General features: G+C 38.6%; 2 protein-coding genes across 2 annotated transcripts; both read right to left on the bottom strand.

Annotated features, from left to right (window-relative positions):
• Positions 1-679: 679 nt before the first annotated feature.
• On the bottom strand, positions 680-15673 carry map1lc3a (microtubule-associated protein 1 light chain 3 alpha). The gene is made up of 4 exons (XM_034692320.1): positions 15485-15673; positions 11876-11931; positions 6299-6405; positions 680-3140 (listed from the first exon to the last, which is right to left on the bottom strand). The coding sequence occupies exons 1-4, from the start codon at positions 15522-15524 to the stop codon at positions 2978-2980; spliced, it is 366 nt and encodes a 121-aa protein (XP_034548211.1). The 5' UTR covers positions 15525-15673; the 3' UTR covers positions 680-2977.
• Positions 15674-18452: 2779 nt separating this feature from the next.
• Positions 18453-22839, bottom strand: dynlrb1 (dynein, light chain, roadblock-type 1). The gene is made up of 4 exons (XM_034684677.1): positions 22704-22839; positions 22304-22379; positions 20870-21037; positions 18453-19074 (listed from the first exon to the last, which is right to left on the bottom strand). Exons 1-4 carry the CDS (start codon positions 22704-22706, stop codon positions 19031-19033), a joined length of 291 nt encoding a protein of 96 aa, XP_034540568.1. The 5' UTR covers positions 22707-22839; the 3' UTR covers positions 18453-19030.
• Between the last annotated feature and the right edge of the window lie 2734 nt (positions 22840-25573).

Raw genomic sequence — 25573 nt, 5'->3', positions numbered from 1 at the left:
CATGGCATGGGTAACTCACACATCAGTGAAGGCTCCATTAATGATGAACTTTATACAGGTTTAGGAGAAACATATGCTGCCATCCAGACAATGACTTTTTCAAGGAGACTGTACATATTTCAGCAAGGCGTTGCCAAACCACATTCTGCATGTATTACCACAGCATGGCTCTGTAGTACTAGAGTCCAGGTCTAAACTGGACAACATTTCACTTTCAAAACTCTAGGAACCGGTCTCCTCGGTTCCTTAACTTTGCTAAAAGAAGAGGAGATGAACTAAAGAGGGAAACAGGCTCTTATCCAAACTGTTTTGCTGGCATCAAATTAAAAATGAGCATGTTTGATATGTTGTCTTTGCACTACTATCCCTTAAATATAGGCTTAAATGATCTGCAAACCATCAACATCTGTTTTTATAAACATTTATACAGCATCCTCACTGTTTTAGAATTAGGTTGTATATTTATTAGGTCAAGGCTGTCAATACGTCCATCACTCACACAGTTTTAATTCCAAACTTTCCCTGTGTGATACAGTCTGGTGGTCTGAGCTGTCATGCACTAGCAAATACTGAGACACGAGCCTGAATCAAACTAAAATATAGACTGAGAACACGAAAAACAGCACAACTTCCTAAACACCCAGGCTTCATCGCTGAAGAACAGATACAAGAGAAGAAAGACGTTTTAAAGGCAACTTTTTTTTATTTATTGGCAAATGCTTTGAATAAGGTTGTAGCAATGCATCTATGTACACCCCTCCAAACAGTGACCATGTCAGAAAGCCTAAAGAAAAACACACTTTGTAATACAGCTCGATTATATGATCGTTTATACGCACACATTTTTTTGTTTGTTTCAAACATACACGTACACATTTTCAGTTTTTGGTTTGGGAAACATCTAAAAAGACTTGTAAATGAAAACAATACAATTATATCTAATGTGTAAAATCAATAAACATTTATATAAAAAAAAAAGTCAAAACATGCAAGGTTTGTAGTGCATCACAACCTTTTTTGTCTATAAAGTCTTATCAAACAAAGGCAGACAGACGAACGGACAGAGAGAGAGAGAGAGAGAGAGAGAGAGAGAGAGAGAGAGAGAGAGAGAGAGAGAGAGCAGCAGAGCTCTAGAGAAGAGGAGCAGATAAAAAAAGAAGAAGAGATAATTGTTATATAGATACAGTAATCCTAAAAAAATTCTATGCCAACTCTTTTTATATTTGTATTAATTTATGTGCAAAAGAAGCTCATTCATTTCAAACATTAAATACATTTTATTTCGTCTAATGCTCGACTCTACGCTACCATGACACACTCAGCGTTCTTACAAGCTGTCTTCAGAGGAGAAAATGATATTAAAGCAGGGCCCGGTTCACCTCACCTCGGCTGGAAAGCTTGTCTGGGATCTGATTACTTCCTGGCTTCCACTTCTGCCAAGCACAGGCTGTGTCAGCTCTGCTCCATGTACAAAATGGGATAATTTTATTGGCATTTCGCTGCGTTATCCAGGCCAGCCAAAGTGAAACCACACAGTTTGTCAAAACATCCAGTCCTGTAATCAAACTAATTGCTTGTGACCCCTTGTTTGTTTCTGTGGAGACTGTATCCCTTCCTATGCTGCTAATCCAAACCAGCAGTGTTAGTTTGAAGCTAGATTATTGCTTGCATCTTTTTATTTTCATATCGCACATTCGTGAAACCCTCCTCTGAGGAACAATCTGAAGCGTGAAAAGCAAGCAAGAATTTAACTTTACGCCTGTTGGAGCAGAGTGCATCCCTTGTGTTTCCACTACTGTATAAACCTAAATCTCCTCCCCCTTTATTGGTCAGTTGTGACATTAAGTGTTTGTGTTTATATGTGTGAGAACTTTGTGCAGGTCAGGAAGACAGGTGAGTAGTGATATTAAAGGTGTGCTGTGCTTACAGAGCAGAAAGACATCAGTCTGTTAACATGCCTGACAGTGTGTAGCAGTGTGTGGCTTAAGACGCTAATGCTAAATTCCCTTCTGTGATTGACAGTTAGTAAATTACAGTAGTTTACAGCGGGGACCTTGAAGTGTACGACGGGGAAATATTGCACATGAGAAATTACTGTAAATGTTTCAAATCTACGAGTATTACAGTCATTGTTATCCTGATTGTCAGCGACTCTGCAGCCAGTGGTGAGCTGGCAGGTTGAGCGTCAGGCTGACGGTAAATGTATGATTAAAACAAACCCAGCACTCGCTTTACAACACAAACTAAACTACAGCTAATATCTCAAACAGAAGACAATAATTAAAAATACTAAAATGTGAGTTAAAAAAGTTAAAAAGTAAAACAACAACTTTAAGAATCTAACGTCTAACTTGTACTACCGCTGAAGGAGAATATGGGCTGACAGCTTCTGAACCCTGCTGTGTTTAGTAAGGGCTTCAACGTCTAAATCTGAACTTCCAATTACACCCAACTCTTGCAAGCGACTGCCTGGTTTCATGTTTACTGTGTCATGTCTTAATACACAAATATGTCAAATTTTTGAGTTTGACTCCCAGAATCCAAACTCATTGGTTGATTTATTCCCACCTTTTCAAAATAAGAGCCCTCAGCCTGTGTGGGTTAAAAGAGAAAATAAAGGTAGAAACTCTCAGAGGTCACAGGTATAATGAACTCTGAGGGCAGGAGAGACACTCGTGTCCTCTGGTTTCTGTAGCTAGTGTTGCATTTACTGACCAATATGAAGAGGGTGCTTTACTACGACAGAGAGAGGGGGACAAAGGGGGTGTCTGTCACATGTACACTGACTGACTGAAGGGAGGTGCTGCTACGTGGGCCTGCAATGCAACAAAGTGGAGAGGATTATGGAGTTGGTGGTTTCTGGTCGGGTTCTGGCACCACATACCCCTTTTTCCCCTCACGCCCCCTCCCCCTTTCTACCCTCTCCCCATCCTCCCTGCACCTGAAGATGTCCCGCTCTCCCTTCCCCTCTTCCTCCCTAGCAGCCGAAGGTCTCCTGAGAGGCGTAGACCATGTAGAGGAAGCCGTCCTCGTCTCTCTCCTGCTCGTAGATCTCAGAGATGGGGGTGGACACGGACACCATGCTGTGTTGGTTCACCAGCAGAAAGAAGGCCTGAGTGGGGTTCAGTTGCAAACGACGCCTGGGTGGTGGAACAGAGGGAGAGAAACAAAAACATCAGATTAAAGTTTTTTAAAGGCTTTTTCATCACCAGTCAGTCAGTTGCTCAAATATACCCCACACCCATCCATTAAAAGTACTTTTAAAATCTCATTTTCTATCATATTTGTCTATCAAAGCTGTTTGTCTGACATACAGTATCTCTTTCCCCTGCTGTCATCTGGAGCTCTGCAGGTGCTCCTCCAATTACGTTGGTTTTGAATCCTAAAAAATCCTGTAGTGACACCAGAAGACAGAAGCTTGTGGAGTGGGGACAACTGGCATGTTCCTCTCAGTCAGGGATTTTAAACTGTTGTTTCAGTGATTGAGTGCTTTACTGCTTGTTGTTCAATTATGTATTTCTTTGTACAGCAGTTTTCCTGTATTTCATGAGTTTTTGGGGTCACTTGTAGATTGCTGCTCACCCTAACGGTCACCTTGGAGTCTAACCGGGTTGCTGCATATTTTTAAGACCCAAACTAAGAAAATGTTTAATCATTTTTGCACGGAGGAACAAACAGCAGGTAACGGGTGTGAGACATTTGACCATATATCCAAAACACTCTTTTCTAGACTTTATTTTCAAATCCTATGCACCAACTTCATAAGACAGTTTGATGTGGGAACGCCGTCTTTATATTCAAATATTTAATTCAAGACTTTTAAAGTTTTTAAGGATCTGCAGAAACCCAGAGTGACAGGGGAGTAGAACTGAAAGGTCAAAGCTGCAGACGACGCACAAGAGGCAGAAACTTTTAGAGCATTTATTTATTTATTTAGCTAGTCTGCTAAAAGATAGTTAAAGTTAGTCACTTTGTTACAGTGTTTTGGGACTGCAGCACAAATCTAAAAACGTGGATTAAACTGAAAAGAAGCCAGTTGTCCCATTTCAGATTTTGGAACAAGGTTCGGTGTTAGTCAGTTTGCTTCGTGATCTAAACTGCTGCCTGTGGATTATTAATTTATCAATGTGTTGTTTCAGTTCTTTTTTAAACGCTATATTTAAATTATACTGTATGTTTTCATTAAATATAATAAAGAGCTTTCAAAGAACTTAAAGAGTGATTTTCATGTGACAGGACGGGTGTTCAGCTTTAGTTTTCTACATTTATGTAAAAAACGTGATGTTATGTGTTGTATGTTTGTTTCAGGTAAATGTTAAAACTTGTCCTGCTGTCAGCTCACTTTCTCATGTTTCACCTCCTCTCAGTCTCCTCTTTCCCCTCTCAGCTCTTTTCTTTCTGTCTCTCCAACATTTCTTTGCTCTGCAGAGAGATCTGAGACGAGCCGACTGATTTTTAATGCATTGCGACAGAATGATTCTCCTGCAAATTGACTTTACATCATGAAATAACTGCCTTAATATTTCTGCCTCAGCATGTAGGGTTGATAATTATGAACAGCCCTTTCAAAGCCTGCAGATATATTATGATATTTCTCCCTGCAGGACGGTCCAGTCTTGATGTACTGTCTCATAATTCTGCAGCCGGCTCTATTATGAGCCTCTGTTTCTCACCCCGCTTTGACACAGCATTGATTGTAAACAAACTGGTGAACCACAGACTCAGCAAGCTGCCAAACACACACACACACACACACACACACACACACACACACACACACACACACACACACACACACACACACACACACACACACACACACACACACACACACACACACACACACACACACACACACTTCATGCTACACTCTTACTTTGTAAAACACTACCAGCACACACGCAAGCTAGCAGACCGCTCCAAATATACACACACATGCCAAACATACACTTAAATGACCTCATTCTCACTAGTATCCAATTCAGCAACCCACAACAACCTGTGTGTTGTGTGTAGATGTAAACAACTTGTATGTTGTGTGTAGATGTAAACAACCTGAGGGGTATACTACGAAGCGAGTTCAACATATCCCAGGTATCTTCTCCTGGACCAGCTTCACTGAACCTAACAAAGGAGATCGCGCTAAACTATCACACAAAGCTGGTTATCAACATGATGAGTCAATCCAGAATTACAGAATGCGTTCATATGAACGGGGCTGAGAATGCAACATATGACCAATCACCATTTCCTTTCATTAGTGCAGATAGATCTGACTATAATAACTCTGTTTATCCCCTGACAGTGATCTCTCTCTCTGATTTAATCTTGTGTCCTGTGTGTGACAGTTTTAGACGTAACATTTCAGCAGCAGCCCTGAGCGTTGTGGAGAAATAAAAATCAGAACATGATTCAAACAAAGTGATAAGCATGCGCAGTTTTATATTTAATACAGTAGTTCTACAACAACTTAATCTGACTAGCTTATTTTAGACTCTGTTTAAGTACGATGTCAGGAAAGAAAAATGTATAACTTTCATCAGTATTTTATATATAAAATCATATAGGTAGTAGGGCTGTCAACAAATATTCTAAATTCGAATATATATTCGAATACAAAAAAAAAACGGAGATTCGATTATGAAAATTAATATTCGACTGTGGAAAAAAACCACATGAGCGGCTGCTTTGCGAGTGGGCGCACTGCATGACGGTCTACGGTCTTAAAAGTGTTACGGTATAGGCCATTAGGTCATTTACTTGTTTTGTAATGTGTAGGTATGTACATATACAATAAAAATACATATACAAATAGTTATGTCTCCTTGTATTAGTTTGTCCACCTGTTATTGATATAATGCGCAAATATAGATATTTGAATAGTTCGAACCAATGAGGTTTTTTTAGAGCGAATATTCGAAAGTCATTTTGGAGCAATTTTGACAGCCCTAATAGGTAGACAAAGTGTCCTGACGATCTCTACCCCCTCCCCTTGCGATCAAGTCACAGAGCTCCGTGATCGAGCTAGCTGATTGGTCAGTGGGCGGAGTTTTCTCCAAACTGATCTCTGCTCTGGAACATAACCTGCCCGGAGCAGGTTAGGAGTTCAGCATGAGTAACTATGGTGATCTACCCAGGTAAGACGGGAACCACCTTCGTAGTACTGAAAATAGACTCTAAACTAGAGTTAACCCTGAAGTTGCCTCTATAACCGCAAATCCGGCTTCATAGTATACCCCTCTGTATGTTGTGTGCACATGTAAACAACCTGTTTTTTGTGTTCGGTGTTGGTGTTTACCTGATGATCTTGACCAGCTCACTCATGTTGACGTGGTCGGGTACCAGGAACTTGGTCTTGTCCAAAACGGGCAGCTGCTTCTCTCCCTTGTATCTCTCAATGATCACCTGAAACAGTCAGAAAACACAGCACAGTGTTATCTGTGAGTCTGGTTCACATACTGTAGCCTTTCCTGAGGTTGTGTCTTACATTTCTTATAATTGTTTTCATGTGTAGTTTTATAAAAACAGTGTAACAGACTTCCCATAAAGGTATTAATGAAGTAGCTGATGAAATATGTACCGCTGGAGGCTTTGAGTTCCTGTCTCGTTGACACTATGATTAAACAAATAAGATACAACATCTGAATCAATTAAATTTACAGCTAGTAGACGGGTTTATAAATGTTTGACAGAGCTATGTCTGCTGTTTCCCAATGTTTCCAGTCTTAATGCTATGCTAAGTTAACTAGAAGTAACTTCTATTTACTTTATATACTACATGACAGTAATGTAATAATCCTCTCAGTCAGATCTCCAGCAGCGAATTCACTAAAATGTCAAACCTGAAGTTGTGTTTGGTCTCAGGATTTATACCTTTTGTGCACCTGTGTCAGGTGTTGATATTGGGTTAAAGGTGCAGTTGGTAGGAAGGGGGTAAAAAACTGTACTTATTTTGTGCTTGGTTTGGAAAAAAGTCATAATACCAATCGGTAGTCTTCAGTAATTGATTTAATTAGAGATTATGGCGGAATCGCTGTGTTTTCCAATGTCTTTGTATCAAGCAATGTTATTATTCCCCTTGTTCCCGTTATCACGGACCAATCAGAGCTACTCTCCAATGAGAAGTAGACACGTTTGTTGCAACAATGGTAAAACACATGAACACAACAATGTTTTGTGGGCGGGGCTTATGGGAGCAGAGAGGTGAGGGAGAGGAAATCTGGTGGGAGGTGTAGTGTTGACATTCAAAAACTCTCTTCAAACTGATGTTTATAACACGACTACCAACAGCAGCTTTAATGTTTAAAGGGAGGGGATCACAGGGTGACTCTCAATGCCATACTATACAATGCCTGATAATGATAGTATAACGATACAGCGATTCTGCACTAGCTGATGAATTGCAAGCTGTATCACAGGTTGGGACAATAGTATATGCCATATTGATATTTTGTCCCACCCCTATAAAGTTTCATGGACTGTAGGGATGTACATTTTATGTATTTTCCGTGATCGATCTTTGGAAATGTTAACGATCAATTATCGATTAATATATAAAAAAAAACCATTATTATTCTTACGTCAAAAAAAAGGCCAAATACGTTGTTTTCCCCCTAAATTATATTTACTACAGCAACAAAATGCATCTAACTGACGGGATTGAATACGGGTACATGTTTGACACGCAGAATATCAACGATCAGGCTCATTAAAATATTCTCCGCGGACATAATCTTATAAAGTGAAGGCTGAGACTACTAACAGAAAATTACTTCAGACTCCTAGTGTCCAGTTTTCTGCCTTCTTGTTCTTATTGAGAATAATAAACATGTGTATTTGATCAGATGTCAGCCGGGAGCGCAACCGGGTCACAATCAGTCCAGCTGCAGAAAAGCTCAGACGGCTCTGATGGTCTGCAAACGTAGCGTACCTGAATTTCCCACCTGTCTGTTGCCTTCGTATCCAAAGGTGGGACATGTCCTGTTTAAAGCTGTCACTCTTCGTGCCCGTGTCGTTGTTGGCAGCAGTTTTGTATTGATCCTCTTTAAAAAAGCGCACGTGCAGACCTGACGCGCAGCCGCAGCCGCCAGCTGAGCGTCTCCGCTGTGCACAACACCTTTAACAACTGAATCACATCCAAACATGCTTTAAACTTAAAACACCTCCCTGATAGCTGACTGTAATATGAGACCACATGGTGTTTGTTCCACGTGACGGAAAATTGATAACAAAAATGCGTGTTTCGAGTAATTTCTTAACAATCAATTAATCGATAATCGATTAATTGTGGTCATCCCTAATGGACTGGTTCTCTGATGTAGCCCACAAGGATCCAGTTTTACAGAGTTTGCTTGAGTTATAATTAAAGGATCATATCTGACATCAAGCTCAGGGTGGGGAGCTCAAACGTTGTTCTAATGTCGTAGTGTACGTGTTCCAGTTTGTCGTCCTACAGATTTAGGGTTCCTAATAATCGTTATCAGTTCACCTTCAAATCAGTGTTTCCCACACAGAGATGGAACCTGAGTGGGGCTGCCCATGTATATTTTCAGCTGCCCTAGAATAATTGCAGACCGGTTTCATTTTTTCTTTCCATTTTTTTTATCCGATTAAGATTGTCATCCGTTATCAATGATTTAGACAATCTCACATCACTGTCAGCCCCTCGCCTCTGATCACCTGCAGCAGGGCATGTGTCAGGTGCTGCAGGTGATCAGAGAGAGAGGTCTTTCAGTACGTAACACTTTACGGGAGGAAAGCTGCAGGTGCGAGATGTGTGTGTGTGTGTGTGTGTGTGTGTGTGTGTGTGTGTGTGTGTGTGTGTGTGTGTGTGTGTATGTGTGTGTGTGTGTGTGTGTGTGTGTGTGTGTGTGTGTGTGTGTGGAGGATGAGCAAATTAAGTGGCTCATGAACATTCACAAAGAAGTTGGAGAGCAAAGCACATTTAATTTAACAACTGAACTAATTAAGTGCCCACATTAAGTGACATATGGTATTTTTTCTTGTTTCTGGAAACACTGGAGCAAATGTCTTTTTATGTTTAGCTATGATGAACATGTAAACTGTAGTTATTGCTGACCCTGTATTGTATTTGTTATTATCTATTTCCATTTTTTATACATTTTTGTGATGATATGAACCTGTGAGTCTGAAATAAAGTGTATAATAAAGTGTATAATGATAGGCCTTAGAGCCTAGAGATAGGTAGGGTAATGTATTCCATGTTCTTTGACTGGATTTCCACTGTCACTGACTTTTCACTCGCTTACTAATAGACATTTATAGTCAAAAATGAGACAGTACAAATGCATCCTATCTGAGCTTCCCACCCTGAGAGTGTTTCTCAGGAAAATGGCTGCTGTGTGAATATGATGAATTTCTTGACCTCTGTGTAGCTGTCTACTCTCAAAACATTCCATACTTCCATACTTTTCAATACCCTGTGCCTTAAATGATACCATCTCTGTTGTTTTTACCTTTGATTGTACCAAAAAGTACCAAAACTAATTAGAAATACATCTATGCTCATATTTTCCACCATAAATAGACGAGAGCGAAAGAGAGAGAGAGAGAGAGAGAGAGAGAGAGAGAGGGTGGTCGATTGACGTATAGATAAAGTTGAGAGAATGAGTGTTGATCGTGAAAACAAAGCAGAACGTATTAACTTATACTTCACATCTCTGTACTAATGTGAAGAATGGAGTCAGACTTGTTTGCAGCTGTAGTCGTGCTTTATCCTGCATGCTACGCGTGTGTCTCTGCTCCGCCCTCCATCACAGCTTACTCTCCTCACTCTCAGGTTGGCAGACACCGTTGTTTGTTCGGTACTTTTAGCATCTCATTAAGATTCACATGATACGTTTATGTCCTTAGCAGACTGACGTACATCTACACATTTACAACGAATCCCAACCTGTGGACTCAAGGAGCTTCACTGCATAATGACTGATACTTTACATGTCCCCAATAAGAAAATAAGCACACTCTCTGCAGGTACTCACACGACTACACACTTCCTCTGGATTATTAATGATAACCTCTTTACTTTAAACTTTATTACTTGAAACAATATTCAGTGGTATCTAGGGATGTGAAAAATTAATAGTTTATAGATTAATTGATTGTTAAGAACCTACTCGTACCCATTTTTTTGTTTCGATTTTCTTTCACGTGGAACAAACATCACGTGGTCTCATATTTCGTTCAGCTATCAGGGAGGCGTTTTGGGGTTTTTTTAAGTTATATTTTTGGGGCTTTTACACCTTCTTTTTATAGAGGAGAGGACAGTGGATAGTGTATAAACTGGGGGAATGACATGCAGGAAAGAGGCCGCCGGCTGGATTCGAACCCGGGCCAACCACTACATGGGCGCGCAACTTAACCATTAGGCTAAGTCCACGCCCAGGGAGGTGATTAAAGTTTAAAGCATGTTTGGATGTGAATCAGCTGACTAAAGGTGTTGTGCACAGCGGAGACGCTCAGCTGGGGGCTGCAGCTGAGTGACAGGTCTCCACGAGTGCTTTTTTTCTCCGTTGCCAGACTGATAATGACCCGGTTGCACTCCCGGCTTACACCTGAACGCGTTCACATGCTTATTTTTCTCAATAAGAACGAGTAGACAGAAAACTGGACATTATGAGTAGTGCTGGGCGATAATTGGATAACGATAATTCGTTAACGATAATTGGATAACAATTAAAAATCGCTATATAATTTTTCTCAATATAAATATAAAACATTTTCGATAAATAATCGATATAAATAAACATGTAATTACACCCCCCGGCCACTTAAAATGGAGGGGGGGGCGCTAATGAGCCTTAAACGCTAGTTGCCACCCAAAGTTTGACAGAAGAATAAGATGGCATTGAACAGCCAATCATGTCGCGGGGTGAGAGATGTGCGTGGCTGAATGTAAACACAGCTGAGCCGACGGACAGCGGCACGGAAGGAAATTTCAAAACCTAGCAGCTCAAAACAGAGTCGTTAGTCTGACACTGTGTCGACTCTGCGTTAACTATTAACTTAATACACTTCATTAAATATACTTTCAGGTAGTGCTGGGCGATAATTCGATAACGATAATTATCGAGATATGATTTTTCTCTATATAAATATAAAACATTTTCGATCAAAAATTTGATATAAATAAACATGTAATTACTACCCCCGGCCAATTAAAATGGAGGGGGCGCTAATGAGCCTTACTAACAAACCGTGTGGTTTCTTCAACTTTCACTCAGGAGTAAAAATCTGCATTCAAACTTAAATGAAACAATGATTTGATATTTATCGTAACAATTATCGATATCGACGCTGAGATTATGAGCCTGCTCCCCACGTTGATATTCAGACTGTTTGAACACCTCAAAACGATCCATAGCTATTCAATACTGTCAGTTATATACATTGTGTTGTGAACGAAAATTGGATTCACGGTAAAAACACATTTGGCATTGTTTTTTTACATAGAAAACGTTTAAGATTTTTTTCAATGATCAATCGATAATTGATCGTTAACATTTCCAAAGATCGATCACGGAAAATACTTGAAATTTACATCCCTAGTGTTATCACAACAGGTATCAATATTGTTTGATTATTATTAGTATTGTATTGAAATCTAAAAAGTATAGTAAACTAGAGTTGTCAGAACTCTAATGTACCATTTAATTGCACCACACAGTCCACAGTTCAAGTCAGTGAGCACAGATTCACTAAATTCAACAATGAGACAGGAGCATATTCAAAGGTGCGTGCCCGGACACACAGATATCATTCACTCAGGCAGCATGGATCAGCAGTGTCTGCACTGCAGTGTCTTAAAGAGCAGTGAAGTGTGCTGTGATAAAATCAGGTTTTAAAAGCAGCTTACAGGGATCTTGTTGGGGTGCTGATCACGGATCTGCTGGACCTCTTTGCACCGGTCAGCTGTGGACGACAAGAGACACAATTCATTAACAGCAAACCAACAAAGACGACAACTTAAAAAAAAAGACATTCAGCTCCTGCTAAACTAGTATAAATCTCTGATTCCTGCACTGAACTAACAGACAGTCTGCTTTCAGTCTACATGAGAGATGTATTCATACTCAGAGAACTGACACTTTCGAGTTATGATCTATTTTGGGAGAGAGAACAAACAAGCCTTGATGCATTTTTTAGGACCTCTGTTTGAGACATTTGTAAAATGGTGTCTCCATATGGATTCTTAAATCCAGCTTTACTCAAACTTATTTTATAACTGCAGATAAAATAGACATTAAGAGCAACAGAGAAAGCAGGTCTGAACAGTTAATAACAGAAACACTTTTTGTCATAAAGAAGACAACAAGAAATGGAAACTTTGTGAGCTCAGAGTCAGACAGTTTTCCTCCTTTTTTTATTTTTGTCACAGAGAGAAACAAAAAGAAAGCGGAACACATGTTTCCCCCCAGAGAAAGAAGAGAAGAGAGAAGAGAGAGAAACCCTCCCCTGTAAATTAAATGTCTTTTTTGCCTAACTAGCTATGAAAATGACACGCTGTGTTAAAGAATTTACTGTTCACGTTTTAGAATGTTTTCCATGTTACTTATCCTTCCTCTTCCTCTTGTTCTTCATCATCCCTCCTGTTTACAATCACATGCATGAGTTCGGATTGTCTTTTCTTTCCCATGACTCAAAAGTTCCACAAACTGTTTTTGGTAACATCGAATGACGAAGAGTCGACAGAACGAGCTACATTCTGAGAAATGTGACTTTTTTCCCCTTGTTGAAAAACTCAAATCCATTTTCAGATAATCAAAATTGTTGTAAATAATCAAAATGCAACTTATTGTTAAAGCTTAAGTATTCATTTTTCAAGTGTTCTGAAGTGAGGAAACAACACCAGTGACCTGAAGGTGTCAGGTGAGGAGAAAGATGTATCTGCAGCCCTTATTAGTGTCTTTCCAGGGATCAAAGTTCAAGTTATTGCTGTAAACATCTTAGAAACACCATGTACCTTTAAGTGTAATGAAATAACCCTTTCACAACCCCGGTGATCTGGCTCTCCTCGCCCTTGTTTTTCAGGCAGTATCACTGGCTGGCTTTTATTCTTTTATATCTTTATACTTTTTATTTCTGATCTTTTATATTTTGTTGTTTTTAGTCTTCCATGATTGTTTCATCTTAACCTTTTCTTATCTTCCGTTCTATCATTTCTTCTTGCTGTCACCTCCGTGCAGGTTCCTTGTTTTTTATCCTTTTTATTCTTTTTCGTCGTCTTCCTCACATTTCTCTTTTGTTGTCTTTTAGTTTCTTTCCTATTTGTAAAGCACTTTGTAACCCTGTTTTTAAAAGTGCAAAATAAATAAGGATTATTATAATTTTTATAAGAACAACATAAAAATGAGTCAATAATTTCACAGTGATAAAAAATAATCCATAAAAAATAAACACTCAGGTTCCCAATAATGATTCATCCTGTTGCCTGGAGTTGAATTCAAACTTAACTTTTCTTTCCGTTGTTCTCTGATGCAACATGTTTTGTAAAGTATGTAAGAAACAACTATTTTTAATTCTTTGTTTGGACTTCAATGATATAATCTGTAACTTTACATATGATTTGAGTGTAAATATTACCTCCATACCTGGAGAATTCCCCTCTCTAGCTTCTGGATGTTTTTACAACCCCTCTATCTGGTTTTACACCCTGTCCTCTCTACAGGGTGTGTTCAGAAATCCTAAGCAACACGGGCTGGGTTCAAAGGTCAGATGGCTTTGAGGTGCAACGGTGAAGTGTGAGTGCTTTCTTTGTTTTGGTCTTGAGATGTTTTTCTTCCTTGGTGAAGGTGGGAAACCATGCATTTTGGTAAGACCAGATCTGAATGTATCCCAGCACAGTAACTGCTGTATTTAGGTCTTATTTTAAGTGTACCTAGTATCCCTGTCTCTGCAATCAAACACTCAATGTCTCACCCATTGCTGGAGTGTTTTCAAAATACCATTTTCAGGACCGGCTTTTCAATTTCTGCCATCACAAAAGGGAAGATCATATTTAGGAGCAAGATCTGAGTCCAAACCACGACCTTTGTTCCTCATGCTGTGCTCTAGTTACAAACACTTAATACAGTATGTGTGGATTCACTCTTAGCAGCCTGAAAACACTTCCTTCAACATAACTACTGATTTAGCTAATCCAACTAGTAATCTAATCCATCTGTTTACTCTGGGGAAGGTTTTCATTCTTGTAAAATACTGGAGCAATGTGTGTCAGTGTGGCACAGAGCTCACCAGCAGACACACAGCAATAAAGCACATATAAAAACACTCAGATTAGCAGGTCAGTCCAAGGCCAGTTTGTCTCTATGTTACATTACAGCTGTCTCTCGGTAAGGGTTACTTTATGATGATGTTATAAAGCAACTTAAAGACACGGTAAAGGTTTTTTCCCCCTCTGTGACACTGTTGTTTATCTCCATATTTCCCTGTGTGACCACATTATGTAATAGACTGGGTCTGGGCTCCTCCCTACCCAGCACAGGGGCCGTCTTTTGGCATCATATTACAACATAAATCACTGAACACGTGTACGGGGATAATGTGTCAGCACATGTTGTTTTTCCTTCGAGCAAACACGAAATGTTTATTGCTTAAGTCGTCCAGCTAGCTTACATTGGAGCTAGCTAGCTGTGTAAAACGCTGGTAATGACAGGCCTTGCTAGCAAGGCTTACAAAGCTAATGTGACAGTGACCCAGATGGCCTTTAAACTTTAGCCGGCACAGAGATCATACATCCTCCAGAGCTAAAGGTACAAACTGTACAAACAAGCTGGATTGTGGTTACATTTAGCATGGTGTTATTTTTACTCTTGATTAGCAATAAAATGCTACCAAAAATAAAAAATTAGCTTAACTTGATGACTGTAAGCTAGCTCTCGGGATTGATATATGTGTGTATCATCTTCATAGAATGTAACCTGCTCTGAAACAAAGAGTATTTTCATGTTATTACAAGTAAGAGCACTTGTCAACAAACTGGATGAGCTAGGTAGCTAGCAGGCCGGTGTTCTGTCGAGATGTGCTGCCCTGTTGAAAAATGCTACAATAGCGAAATTCCATAGCAGAGGCTTTAGATCCACGTTATTTATATATAATCAATTACATAAGAGTAACTGTGTATGTTAGATTGATTTAAATTTCAAGAGTTTCTGTCTCGATAGACTCAATGCTCCCAGTACAGGATCACTATATATCACACTGTTACTCACTCAATTTGCATCATTAAACCATGGGGAGCATGTTCTGTTAATTTATTTCAAGATCCAAATTCAAGATTTCGTAATTATCTTCTATTAAATAATGCTCCCAGTGACAGGGGCCCAGGATTGTGGCTCTGCGCTTGCGCAAAGCCATTTAGCAACTCATCTTGCTAGGTAGCACTAATCGACAGAACACCAGCTAACTGCCTAGCTTCTCCGCACAGTCGTTAACGTTAGACAACACAGACTTGGTGATTTCTTACCAAATGTCCTCCTTTGTTTGAAGGGTTTTTCGGACGGCATCGCTGTTAGTGTTATTACTCAGTTATTAACCTTATTAATACGCAGCACAACTGCTTACAGCGCAGCTCGGTCACAAAGAGAGTGTTTCTGGTCCCTCCTCCGGTCTCAGTCTGAAGCCAAAACAGCTCCGGACAAACAAAGCGAGTCAACCGAGGAGCTGACGTCACCCGTTGAATTTAAAGGGGCCGTTCACTGATTACCTGAAGGACTTTCTGTACTATACTTTCATTAACACTTTAACTTTATCTACTCAATGTATTCATTCAAAGCTTTTAGGTTCATACACTAACATTCAGGTTGTATGAATTGAAGCAGTTAAGCATAGGGTCATGTTGTATTAACAGGAAATGATGCAAGTTTTATGGATACAGCCGTCATACCAAGCTGTGTCATGATTACACATACATAACAAACACAAAACAGGAGAGCTCAGAACAAAAACAACTGTACAAGAAATGGGAAAAGAAAGATGGAGCTATTCATTTGACTTCAGAGGGTCTCATCAAATATGTGTTTGTAATATTCTGAAACCTTTGCCTTTCTGTAATGTTTGTAAGAGCAGAGAAGTTAAGCATTGACGCTTAACTTTAATTTATACATAGCTTATTTTGTCTTCTGTACATACTTTTAGCATTATTTTAATTGTATTTGTATTTATAGCTTATTAATTCCTTATTCTATTAATATTATCTGATATTCTTACTTATTGTGTATAGGAGCCACTTTAATGACTGAATTTCCCACCCCCCCCCCCCCCGGGATAAATAAAGTATTTCTGATTCTGATTCTAAGTGGAGTTCTCAGCTTATGAAACAAGCTGAAATGAATACTGCTGTCTTTATATGATCTACTTAAGCAAATAAGACCATCAGGAAGAAGAGGTGTTATTTTATAGGGCTGTTTTTATGTACTTGTAACCCCTGCTGTAGGGTATAGGTGTCAAATAAGGTGATTAACAGCATGCTGAGATTTATTTTGAGTTGCACAGGAGACCTTAACGATAAAGGATTATGTTTTTTTGTCTTGTATTCAATAATATTTACACATGTAGTACACAAGTATAGCAAAGAGATCATTATTGTGCTCTGTCCACAGGGGGTGCCAAAATCAACCAAACTAGAAAGTTCTTCACAGGAGGAGGTTCAGACCAACCAAGGCAAAGAAGGCCATCAGTGACATGACTTGGTTTTCTTATGTAGTTAATATAATTGCTTTATTGTTGTTTGTAAAGTCTAAAATCACTGGCAGGGGTGGGTGTCAGACAGATTGATTAACTCCAAACATTCAAATGAACATTTTTTTGTCAGAAAACTCAACCAGGGGTGATGCAAGAGATTTCGAGCCTCCAAGAAATCCACTTCACTGTTGCAAATGTTCTAGTTTTTTTTTATTTATTTATGTAATAAAATGAATATTTTATTTATTAAATACAATTTTAATAAAGAGTCAGTCAGTCCCTTACAATTGTCCTCACTCCTCTATATTAAGGCCCTGAACACAACTAACACATACTGTACATCACAAAATAGCAAGGAGATGATCCAAATCAGTGATCAAATGTTAATTAATAATAAATATATGATATAATAAATATGATTATTATATAAATTATTTATAATTTAAATCCTAAGCATCATCCTACAGGTGTTGAAGGACCTCAGTCTCCTCAGGACGTAGAGGAGGCTCAGGCCCTTCCTGTAGACTGCTTCAGAGTTCTTGTCCCCGTCCAGTTTGTTATCTGAGGTATGGGTAAGAGGTCCCATGAGATTTGAAGTTACATTGAAAGGACAAAGAAGGGTAATTAACTATTTATAAAAAACAATTTCTCAATAAATAAATAAATATCAGCACAGTTTAGAGATTTGTCACGTTCACATTTTCAAAGTTTGAAAACAAACTGTCATTCCTTTCTGTGAAGCTCACATTACACATATGTTCTAGCATTATGAAACTTGTTTTCCATTTTTTGACATGATAAAGAGCATGATCAGCTGCTCATTGCCTGTCGTGCACCTGTGTGGAAGCATCTACATTGGTTATGTCTGTCTACTCCTTTATTTAGGATTTAACTAATTTTTCACACACTTGGATTTATTAATGACATCCAAGTACTGAAGACCATCTTCGCAAACAGTGGTGCATGAATATGTGACATTATGAACTGTGTTCCACTTTAACTGTTAAACTGTGTGAATTAAATTGCAGTTTCTGGGTTTCGACCTGAGGATGGCATTTACTACGCACATTTTAACACAATTTGAGGATTTGAATTTGAATACTTCATACTCGAGATCAAGACCCAAAAAACAGCACTACTTAATACTCATATAAATAAGTCTTGAACTAAAAAAATGGTGTGGGGGTTTAGTTACTCTTTAAGCGGATTGAGTTTTAAGTTTATTTTGCATCGACTACACTGAAGCTTATGCACGTAGCCTGACCTGCACCTTCTCAAAAAGGTAACTACGCGTCAGAATGACATACGCAAGCCCTGTGATTGGTCCGCTGGCTAGCCTTTGAAGTAACTTTTGAAGCTGCAGTTAATGAGATTTCAATAAAAACAACAAATCTGCAATGATTGTGTAATATGAAATGGGTTGTTCGACAGAGAAAGATTCACCTGTAAAAGTTTTACAAGAAACAGGCTTAAATTCATCAGAGAGCTACAGACATGACCTCCAGTAAACCCTGGTGAGTGTTTTTACTGCTATTTACAAAACTTTCATATCAGGGGTTACTTCTAGCTTGTTACACTGCTCCCTTTTGCTGATAAATCAATTTAGCTTTAAATGAGTTGTTGATCACCATAGCATTACAAATATATATCTATTCAGTCCTTTGTTGTGCAAGTTTACATCAATGCTGTGTTATCTCTCCTCAAACTGTTATGACTGTTTTAGAAATACAAAGTAAAGATGACACACCACATCATTGTACTTTTTTTATTTCAGAACTTGTTAAAAATAACCATAAGATGCATCATTCGGCGAGAGCAGAGAAGTGTTTGTAGTGTTGTTTCTCTGCTCCAAAGAAATACTGTACTTCTACATCTTTTGCCAAAAAATCCATAAATAACAAACCCAAGTATTTCACAACTGAGATAGATTCAGGAAACACAATCAACGTTATGAATGAGTTGTGGCCTCTCTCTTTTGTACACTCTGCACTTCATAAGCACTCGTCCAGTTTCCTACATGTTGTGTTTTAATGGGTTTGAAGAAAAAATTCACATGAAATTATACAGAGACCTCACATCAGAACGCATTAACAGAGGAGACTGAGCTGGAATGCTTAAACACAGGGGAAAGACTTTTGGCTGCAGAGTGATTGCCTGTCGTGGAGTTGATCCACTTTGAAGTCCTGTTGTTGTTTCCAGGTACAGCGGGTGCGTAAGAAGCTTCAGGAAAACAAGTTCTTTTGATGTAACAAGATCTGATCCCAGAGATTGGCTGTTTTGATATGCGAGACAGACAAAGAAAATAAAAAGTGAAGCAGCAGGTTCGTCTTCAGTCTGTGGGGTTCTGGATGACGATCAAGAAATAGTCCTTATCTGAGGAAAGAGAGACAAAACGGTTTGACATATTAAATCAGCAAATAGTGAGATACAATTTCAGCATCATGCTACAAACTAAGAGGAAATTTTTGATTTGAAGTTCAGTATTGCCTCACAAAACACTTACATGTAAAGTGTAGAAACGGGAATATGTAGTGATATCTGGCGGTCAGGCATTTTGTTTATGCATCAAATCTATCAGATTCTAGATTGAAATGCTCTCCTGCTCATCTTCTCTGTCGGTCAGGTGACAGCGGCATTCGAGGACAAGAAGCTGCTATGATGTATGATAAGTTTGATCCATTTGTCAAGTTTTTACCATCAGAAACGTCTTTAAATACTCAAACACATTTTTTTGTTTCAATTTTGTATCACGTTGAACAAACATAATGTGGTCTCATATTTTGTTCAGCTATCAGGGAGGTGTTTTAAGTTTAAAGCATGTTTCGATGTGAATCAGCTGACTGAAGGTGTTGCGCACAGCGGAGATGCTCAGCTGGGGGCTGCAGCTGAGTGACAGGTCTCCAAGAGATCTTCACTTTTATGACTTTATGTCCGTGGAGATTATGAGCCTGCTCCACACGTTGATATTCAGCATGCTTAACATTTTGAACACCTCAATACGATCCGTGGTTTATTCAATACTGTAAGTTATATACATTGTGTCATGAAGGAAAATTTGATTCAGGGGAAAAATACGCATTCGGCATGGACATGGAAAACGTTTACGTTTTTTTTTTAATGATTAATCATTAAAATAAATAATTGATCGTTAACATTTCCAAAGATCTATCACATCACTAACTGAAAGACTTTTACTTTTACTGTGGCACCCCCTGCTCTTTAAGAAACACACAAACAAATGCAGAGCGCCTACAGAACCAAGCTGCTGTACGCTGTTTTAAAAACAGAATCAGTTTTTGTTCTCAAACCATTCGTTTATATTTGTTAAAGCTGATCTGAAACGCACATGAACATTCAAAATATTGTGAACTTGTTGTTTCTTGTGAAAGCTCTTTCAGAAGCTGCTTCAATTTAAGGGAAGAAGGACAAACCCTCTGGTTCCTCTGTCTCTCTGTTAGAGTGACTTTCTACTGTAAAGTGAAGCCGACATCAGGACTCAGCAGGCTGAGTCACGTTGGTATCTTAGGAGGTTATGGTCTTGTTAGGATGAATGTCCCTCTTTGTACTTCCTGACTAACCTCAGACAGAGAGGGTTTAATATTGAACAGACGGTTACTTTGTGAGATTCTCTTGACTTGATAAAATCAGAACGCCTCGGTGAGTTAAACTTCAGATTCATTCTGGCACAGGAGCCAAGATGAGGATTTCTTCCCACATCTGCTTCATTAAACCGGCTTTAAGAAGGGTTTTCTTTGCAACATGTTAAGCTGCTTTCAACGCATATATTGACCATCAACATGTATGCCAATGATGCAACAAGTCACCCGTCAATGGTAGGGTTGGTGGATCGATTTCTTCCACAAGATGATAACTTGTCTTTGAGCAAGACAGAAATCTGATTTGCTTCTAACGTGTGAGCCGGGACAGGAATTTAAATCACATTGGATGAAGAAAAAGCTCTACTAAAGCAATTAAAATGTCTTATCTGGACATTCCACATAAAAGCCTTCTGGGACATGCTTCTAAAATGTTTCAGTTTCATTTGAATAAGAGAGCAAAGAGAGATCACGATGTAAAGGTGGTCTACAGCGGCTCTCAAGGATAAATCCCCATTAAACCCTGAGTGTGATAATAATCCCACATCTCATTTCAGTCCCTCCCTCTTCACCTGGTGCGATCATGATCTCGTTCTTCTTTGAGCGCACTCGCAGGAAGGTGAGGTCGTTCTGGGGGTCGATGTCTCTCACCGTGCTCCTGGCCTTCATCACCAGCTGGTGGATCAGCCCTGCGTACTGCACCGTGCTGGCGTTGTCCAGAGTCGTTTTGACCGGGATTCCTGAGGGAAGAGAGGAGAACACGATCTTAATTTAAATCAAGGTCAAGATGGGAACAAGCTCAACTCAGGTGTGTTTTTTTCATGAGTCAAATGATTCTGATCTCTGCTGAGTCTAACTCTATTGGGTACATGCTTTATGTATGTGCACAGTTAGAACAGATTCAAAGAAAACCTTAAAAACTGTCTGAAGAGAAGAAAAGAGTTAGATTAACAGCTAAAATCATCCGAACTGTTAACATTTCAACATTTTTCCTCTCCTCTGGTCACTTACACACATATGGACATAATCAGAAACAACAGCAACTCTGTTTAAACTTGTGATCTGCTACAATGCATGAAATGTTTCAACTTAAATTGAAGGATAACTGAGCTACAGGAGGCAGAAACACGTCATCTTGCAGACTATAGAACCATTAAAGTGCCACCACGTTAAAAAATGTCACTTTCCGTTTGCAATCTTCATACATGACATTTTGTTTATGCGCCAAATCTATCAGAGTTTGAGATGATAATGAGTTAATTGACAGGATTGCTGTCCTTAAAATGCATGTGTCCTGTCCACCTCTGAAAGCCCTTACAATGGACATGTGAGTATCCAAACAGGACCACAATTGATGAAAGTGGCCTGGAGGAACACGACAACAAGCTCAAGGTGTTGACTTGGACTCCAAGTCCCCCAGATGTTGATCCAATCAAACATCTGTGGGATGAGGTGGACAACCAAGTCTGATCCATGGCGGTCCCTCCTCACCTTGTGTTGGTGTTAGCACACCTTCAGAGGTCAAGTGGAGTGAGTCCATGTCTCATCAGGCAGGTCAGGGCTGTTTTAGCCTTGACCTGTAGAGAGGGGGGGTTATAAATAATTAATGTTATAAGTCTTATATAATTGAAACTCTTTAAAGCTGATGTAAAGTGGGAAGTCTCTGACGACTGATCAGACAAAAAATACATTTCTGTGAATTAATGATGGACATTTTTTACTTGTTATAACCTTTTATGGTCTGATGATTAAGTTTAAAGTTATCATATAAAATTAGAAAATGTAAAAAATATACTGGAATTGATTTGAATATGTAAAGAGACTTTGAGAAAAACTTTAGGTGGCAGAAACATCTCTATATGAGGCTGAGGTTAATATTTTCTGAGGTCGGCATTAGTCTAATACTGGCATTGTGAGGCGTGTTGTGATGGCTGATGAGTGAGTAAGGGGCCAAATAACAAGTAGAAACAAATGAAAACATACTCTTGTTGTTTTGATTGTCTCACCTTCTGAATTGACCACAATGATCCCCTGGACTCCTTTCTGGCCCTGGATTCTCTTCAGGGTTTCCTCTACTTCAGCCTGGGAAACGGGAGCATCAGTTAGCATGATCAATATTTGTTAAACTACTGAAGTCACTGATGGTACAAACATATATCTTACAGTGATTCAAGAACAGCAACGCTCACACAGAACACTTAACTAGCTGATAAAGGTGTAAGAACAGCCTGTAAGAGGATAACTGGAGAGCTCTATCATGCTAAAATGACAACGCCCGACTAGCTTTACGAAGCCAGACACAGTTAGCGATTCATCAAAATCCCTCTTTAACATATTTATGAACCACATCAACGACAGAAATATGATCATATTAACAATAATCACAGGCGAGGTGTCACATCTTACCATTTTCAATCAAATTTGAAGAAATATGTGAAGAGACAAGTCTCAGACACAGCAGAACAACAGCTAACAGGACTGTTTGTTGCTAAGCGAAGACAACTGACGTCCACTTCCGGGTCAGCTGACGCAGTGATGCGTTCATGTTCCAGTACAAAAGTCGAACACATGGCTTGGTAATTTCGTTAGTTAGGGAGAGAGTTGTCTTCATATCTGAAAATACAGAGGTTTAAAACCATAGACTGTATAAATCATAGACTGTAAAAAATAGGTATAAACGCGAAAACAGCTTTGCTTTTACTTTTCACAGGGAGCGACACAAACCAGAAGTTCCTTACAGAAGCTTTAAGTGACTACCTTCTGAGGGTTTTTTTTTTTTTCCATCTCTTGTTTAAACACTATAATAGGCATATTTCAACTAATTAGACAGAATATAAGTGCTTTTCTAGTTTTTATGATCACGCAAAACACTTGAACAATACTTTTGACATTCACCCATTCACACCAGTTAGAGTTTGGGACATAATTTTAACTGTATCGATACTGTAGGTAATACAAACAGGTGAGTGTTCCTCATTTTGTTCTTTAAGTTATTTCTTTCAATCAATCAGTCAGACTATATTTGTGAAGCACTTTTCATAAAATGATGATGTAACACAAAGTGCTGTACATAAAAATAATAATAGGAGTATTTTTATACCAAAAAAGAAAGAAAGGGGATAATATTAGGATAATAAAACAATGAAAGATTAAACCAGTAAAAGAAACTGAGTTTAAAAATAAATAAATAGATACAAATTAAAAAATTAACTGAATAAATAATATATATGTCTATAACAATTTAAAATAAGACGGTACATGACTTACAAATTGACAAAAATTTGAACTAGATAATAGATAAATAAATAAATAAATAAATAAATAAATAAATAAATAAATAAAGTAAAGTAACATGGAATAAGATTATTATAAGAATAAGACTCAGTTAAAAGAGAGACTAAAAAGGTTGGTCTTGAGTTTGCTTTACAAAATGTTGATACTCTGTGCAGCCCTCAGATCTTCAGGTAGACTGTCCCACAGAGCTGGGTCATAATGATAAAAAGCTGCCTCATGTGAGTCTTTGTTCTTACTTTTGGTACAATTAAAAGTCCACAACCTGAAAACCTGAGGGCTCTCACAGGCTCATATGATAAAAGCAAATCTGATAAATAAGAAGGAGAAAGACCATAAAGAGATTTAAAAACCAATTAAATAATCTTAAGATTTATTCTAAAAGATACTGGGAGCCATTGTTGCCATAGTGATTGAGATCCCCACTTCTCAGAACATTCATTGCAAACTGTATTTTCTGTTAATATGTAGGCTTGTTAGAGGTCTTACTACATTTGCACGACTGTGAGGCCAATCAGTTAACTTGAATTAAATCTGAAAACATAAATCTTTGATAACATCTCCACATCAGACCTGTTCTCACCCAGGTCGTTATTGCAAATGAGAATTGGTTCTCAATTAACTCACCTGGTTAAATAAAGGTTAAATAAATAAATAAAAAAATAAAGACTTTCTTCACTTTCTTTTCTTGTTTCGTCATTATAAAAATAATCATTATGTTCTCACCAGCATATTATTCACAAGAATTAAGAAAACAAACAGAGCTTTTTCAGATACAACTGAAAGTGATATTACAAGTTGTTTATGTTACTTTGCCAAGATTTTACAGAGCCAACAAAGGCCTGTTAGAGGTTTATTTCTCACAAATTAGCCTTTTCAATTTCTCAAATGCTCTCAGTTTATTCGCATTTGTGATTGTTTTAACCTGCAACTTTAACAATATGTTCTTGCTGGTTCGAATTTTGCAGGCAAATTTCAGATTCTATGAGAGATAGAGTGATCATTATTTTCAACCATCTCTTCCTGAGGAGTATAAGTCACTCACTATACATGCAGTCCATAATGTAATTGTAAACAGGGTGGGCGCTGCCAGCAGCTACTTAAAGTCGGACATGAAAGGGCAGGACCGAGCAGGAAGCTCAAACATTTTGCCTTCAAAATAAAAGAGGAAAATGTAGTATGACTAAAATATGGTGAATTTACTCTTCTCTTATAAAACATCTGGCCAATTTGCCTCACATCAAACTACAACATTCAGAAACTGCTTTTTTTTAGGTCTCTGTATTGCCATTGAATCAGCTACATTTACTTGTGATCATTCCTCACTCAGTCCTGACTTGTGATTTTCTCAAAAGTCACATTTGCCTATAATTCCTCTATTACTTTCATACTTTCAAAAATATTTCACTGTATTGTGGAAAACAATTAACAGATCTGTTGGAAATAGTACTGAGACCCTAAAGTGACATGGGCAGAAAAACATTATTTGATATGTTACTGTGTGTACCAGAAACTAACCCATGCTCACCAAGCGGCAACCTCCGGTCTAAAAATATGAGTCCAATGCGGAAGTGTTAAAAGCTGCAGTTCATCAAGAATCCGCTTGAGGCTGGCTCCGGAAGTACCGTAAGTCACATACACATGAATGGGAAAAAGATGATCTTTATAGCAGAAATAAACATATTTACAGCCTGGTACAAAAGACGAGTGTAGTCTGGATAGCTCATTTCTCAATGTGCTCTCACTGTGAGAGGGTAAATATTTTTTTTCCAACGCGGCAATTTCGAAGAATTTGAGATAACGAGTCTTCCAATGAGAGGCACAGCTGCCTGTAGGAGTGCTGCAGCTGTTGGCTAGGAGGCTCAAACTCCGCCTCTTTACGTCACAGAACGCCATTGCCGCCGCCGATTGGTCTCAAAACAGCTCTTCAGAAACAGATGGGTGACGTCACGAATACTATGTCCATATTTTATACAGTCTATGGT

This window comes from Notolabrus celidotus, chromosome 1 (assembly GCF_009762535.1).
Source record: "Notolabrus celidotus isolate fNotCel1 chromosome 1, fNotCel1.pri, whole genome shotgun sequence".
NCBI classification, from domain to species: Eukaryota; Metazoa; Chordata; class Actinopteri; order Labriformes; family Labridae; genus Notolabrus; species Notolabrus celidotus.
Note: the sequence above shows the minus strand (reverse complement) of the source record. Positions and strands in the feature narration are given on the sequence as shown.

Coding starts and splice junctions, on each gene's coding strand:
- dynlrb1 (XM_034684677.1), bottom strand. Junction 21,038..22,303: donor CATTGTGGTCAATTCAGAAG/GTGAGACAATCA, acceptor CTCTTCCCTCAG/GAATCCCGGTCAAAACGACT. Junction 19,075..20,869: donor CGAGATCATGATCGCACCAG/GTGAAGAGGGAG, acceptor CTCTTTCCTCAG/ATAAGGACTATTTCTTGATC.
- map1lc3a (XM_034692320.1), bottom strand. CDS start 15,524: ATGCCGTCCGAAAAACCCTTCAAACAAAGGAGGACATTTG. Junction 6,406..11,875: donor AGCACCCCAACAAGATCCCT/GTAAGCTGCTTT, acceptor TGACTGTTTCAG/GTGATCATTGAGAGATACAA. Junction 3,141..6,298: donor GAGCTGGTCAAGATCATCAG/GTAAACACCAAC, acceptor TCCACCACCCAG/GCGTCGTTTGCAACTGAACC.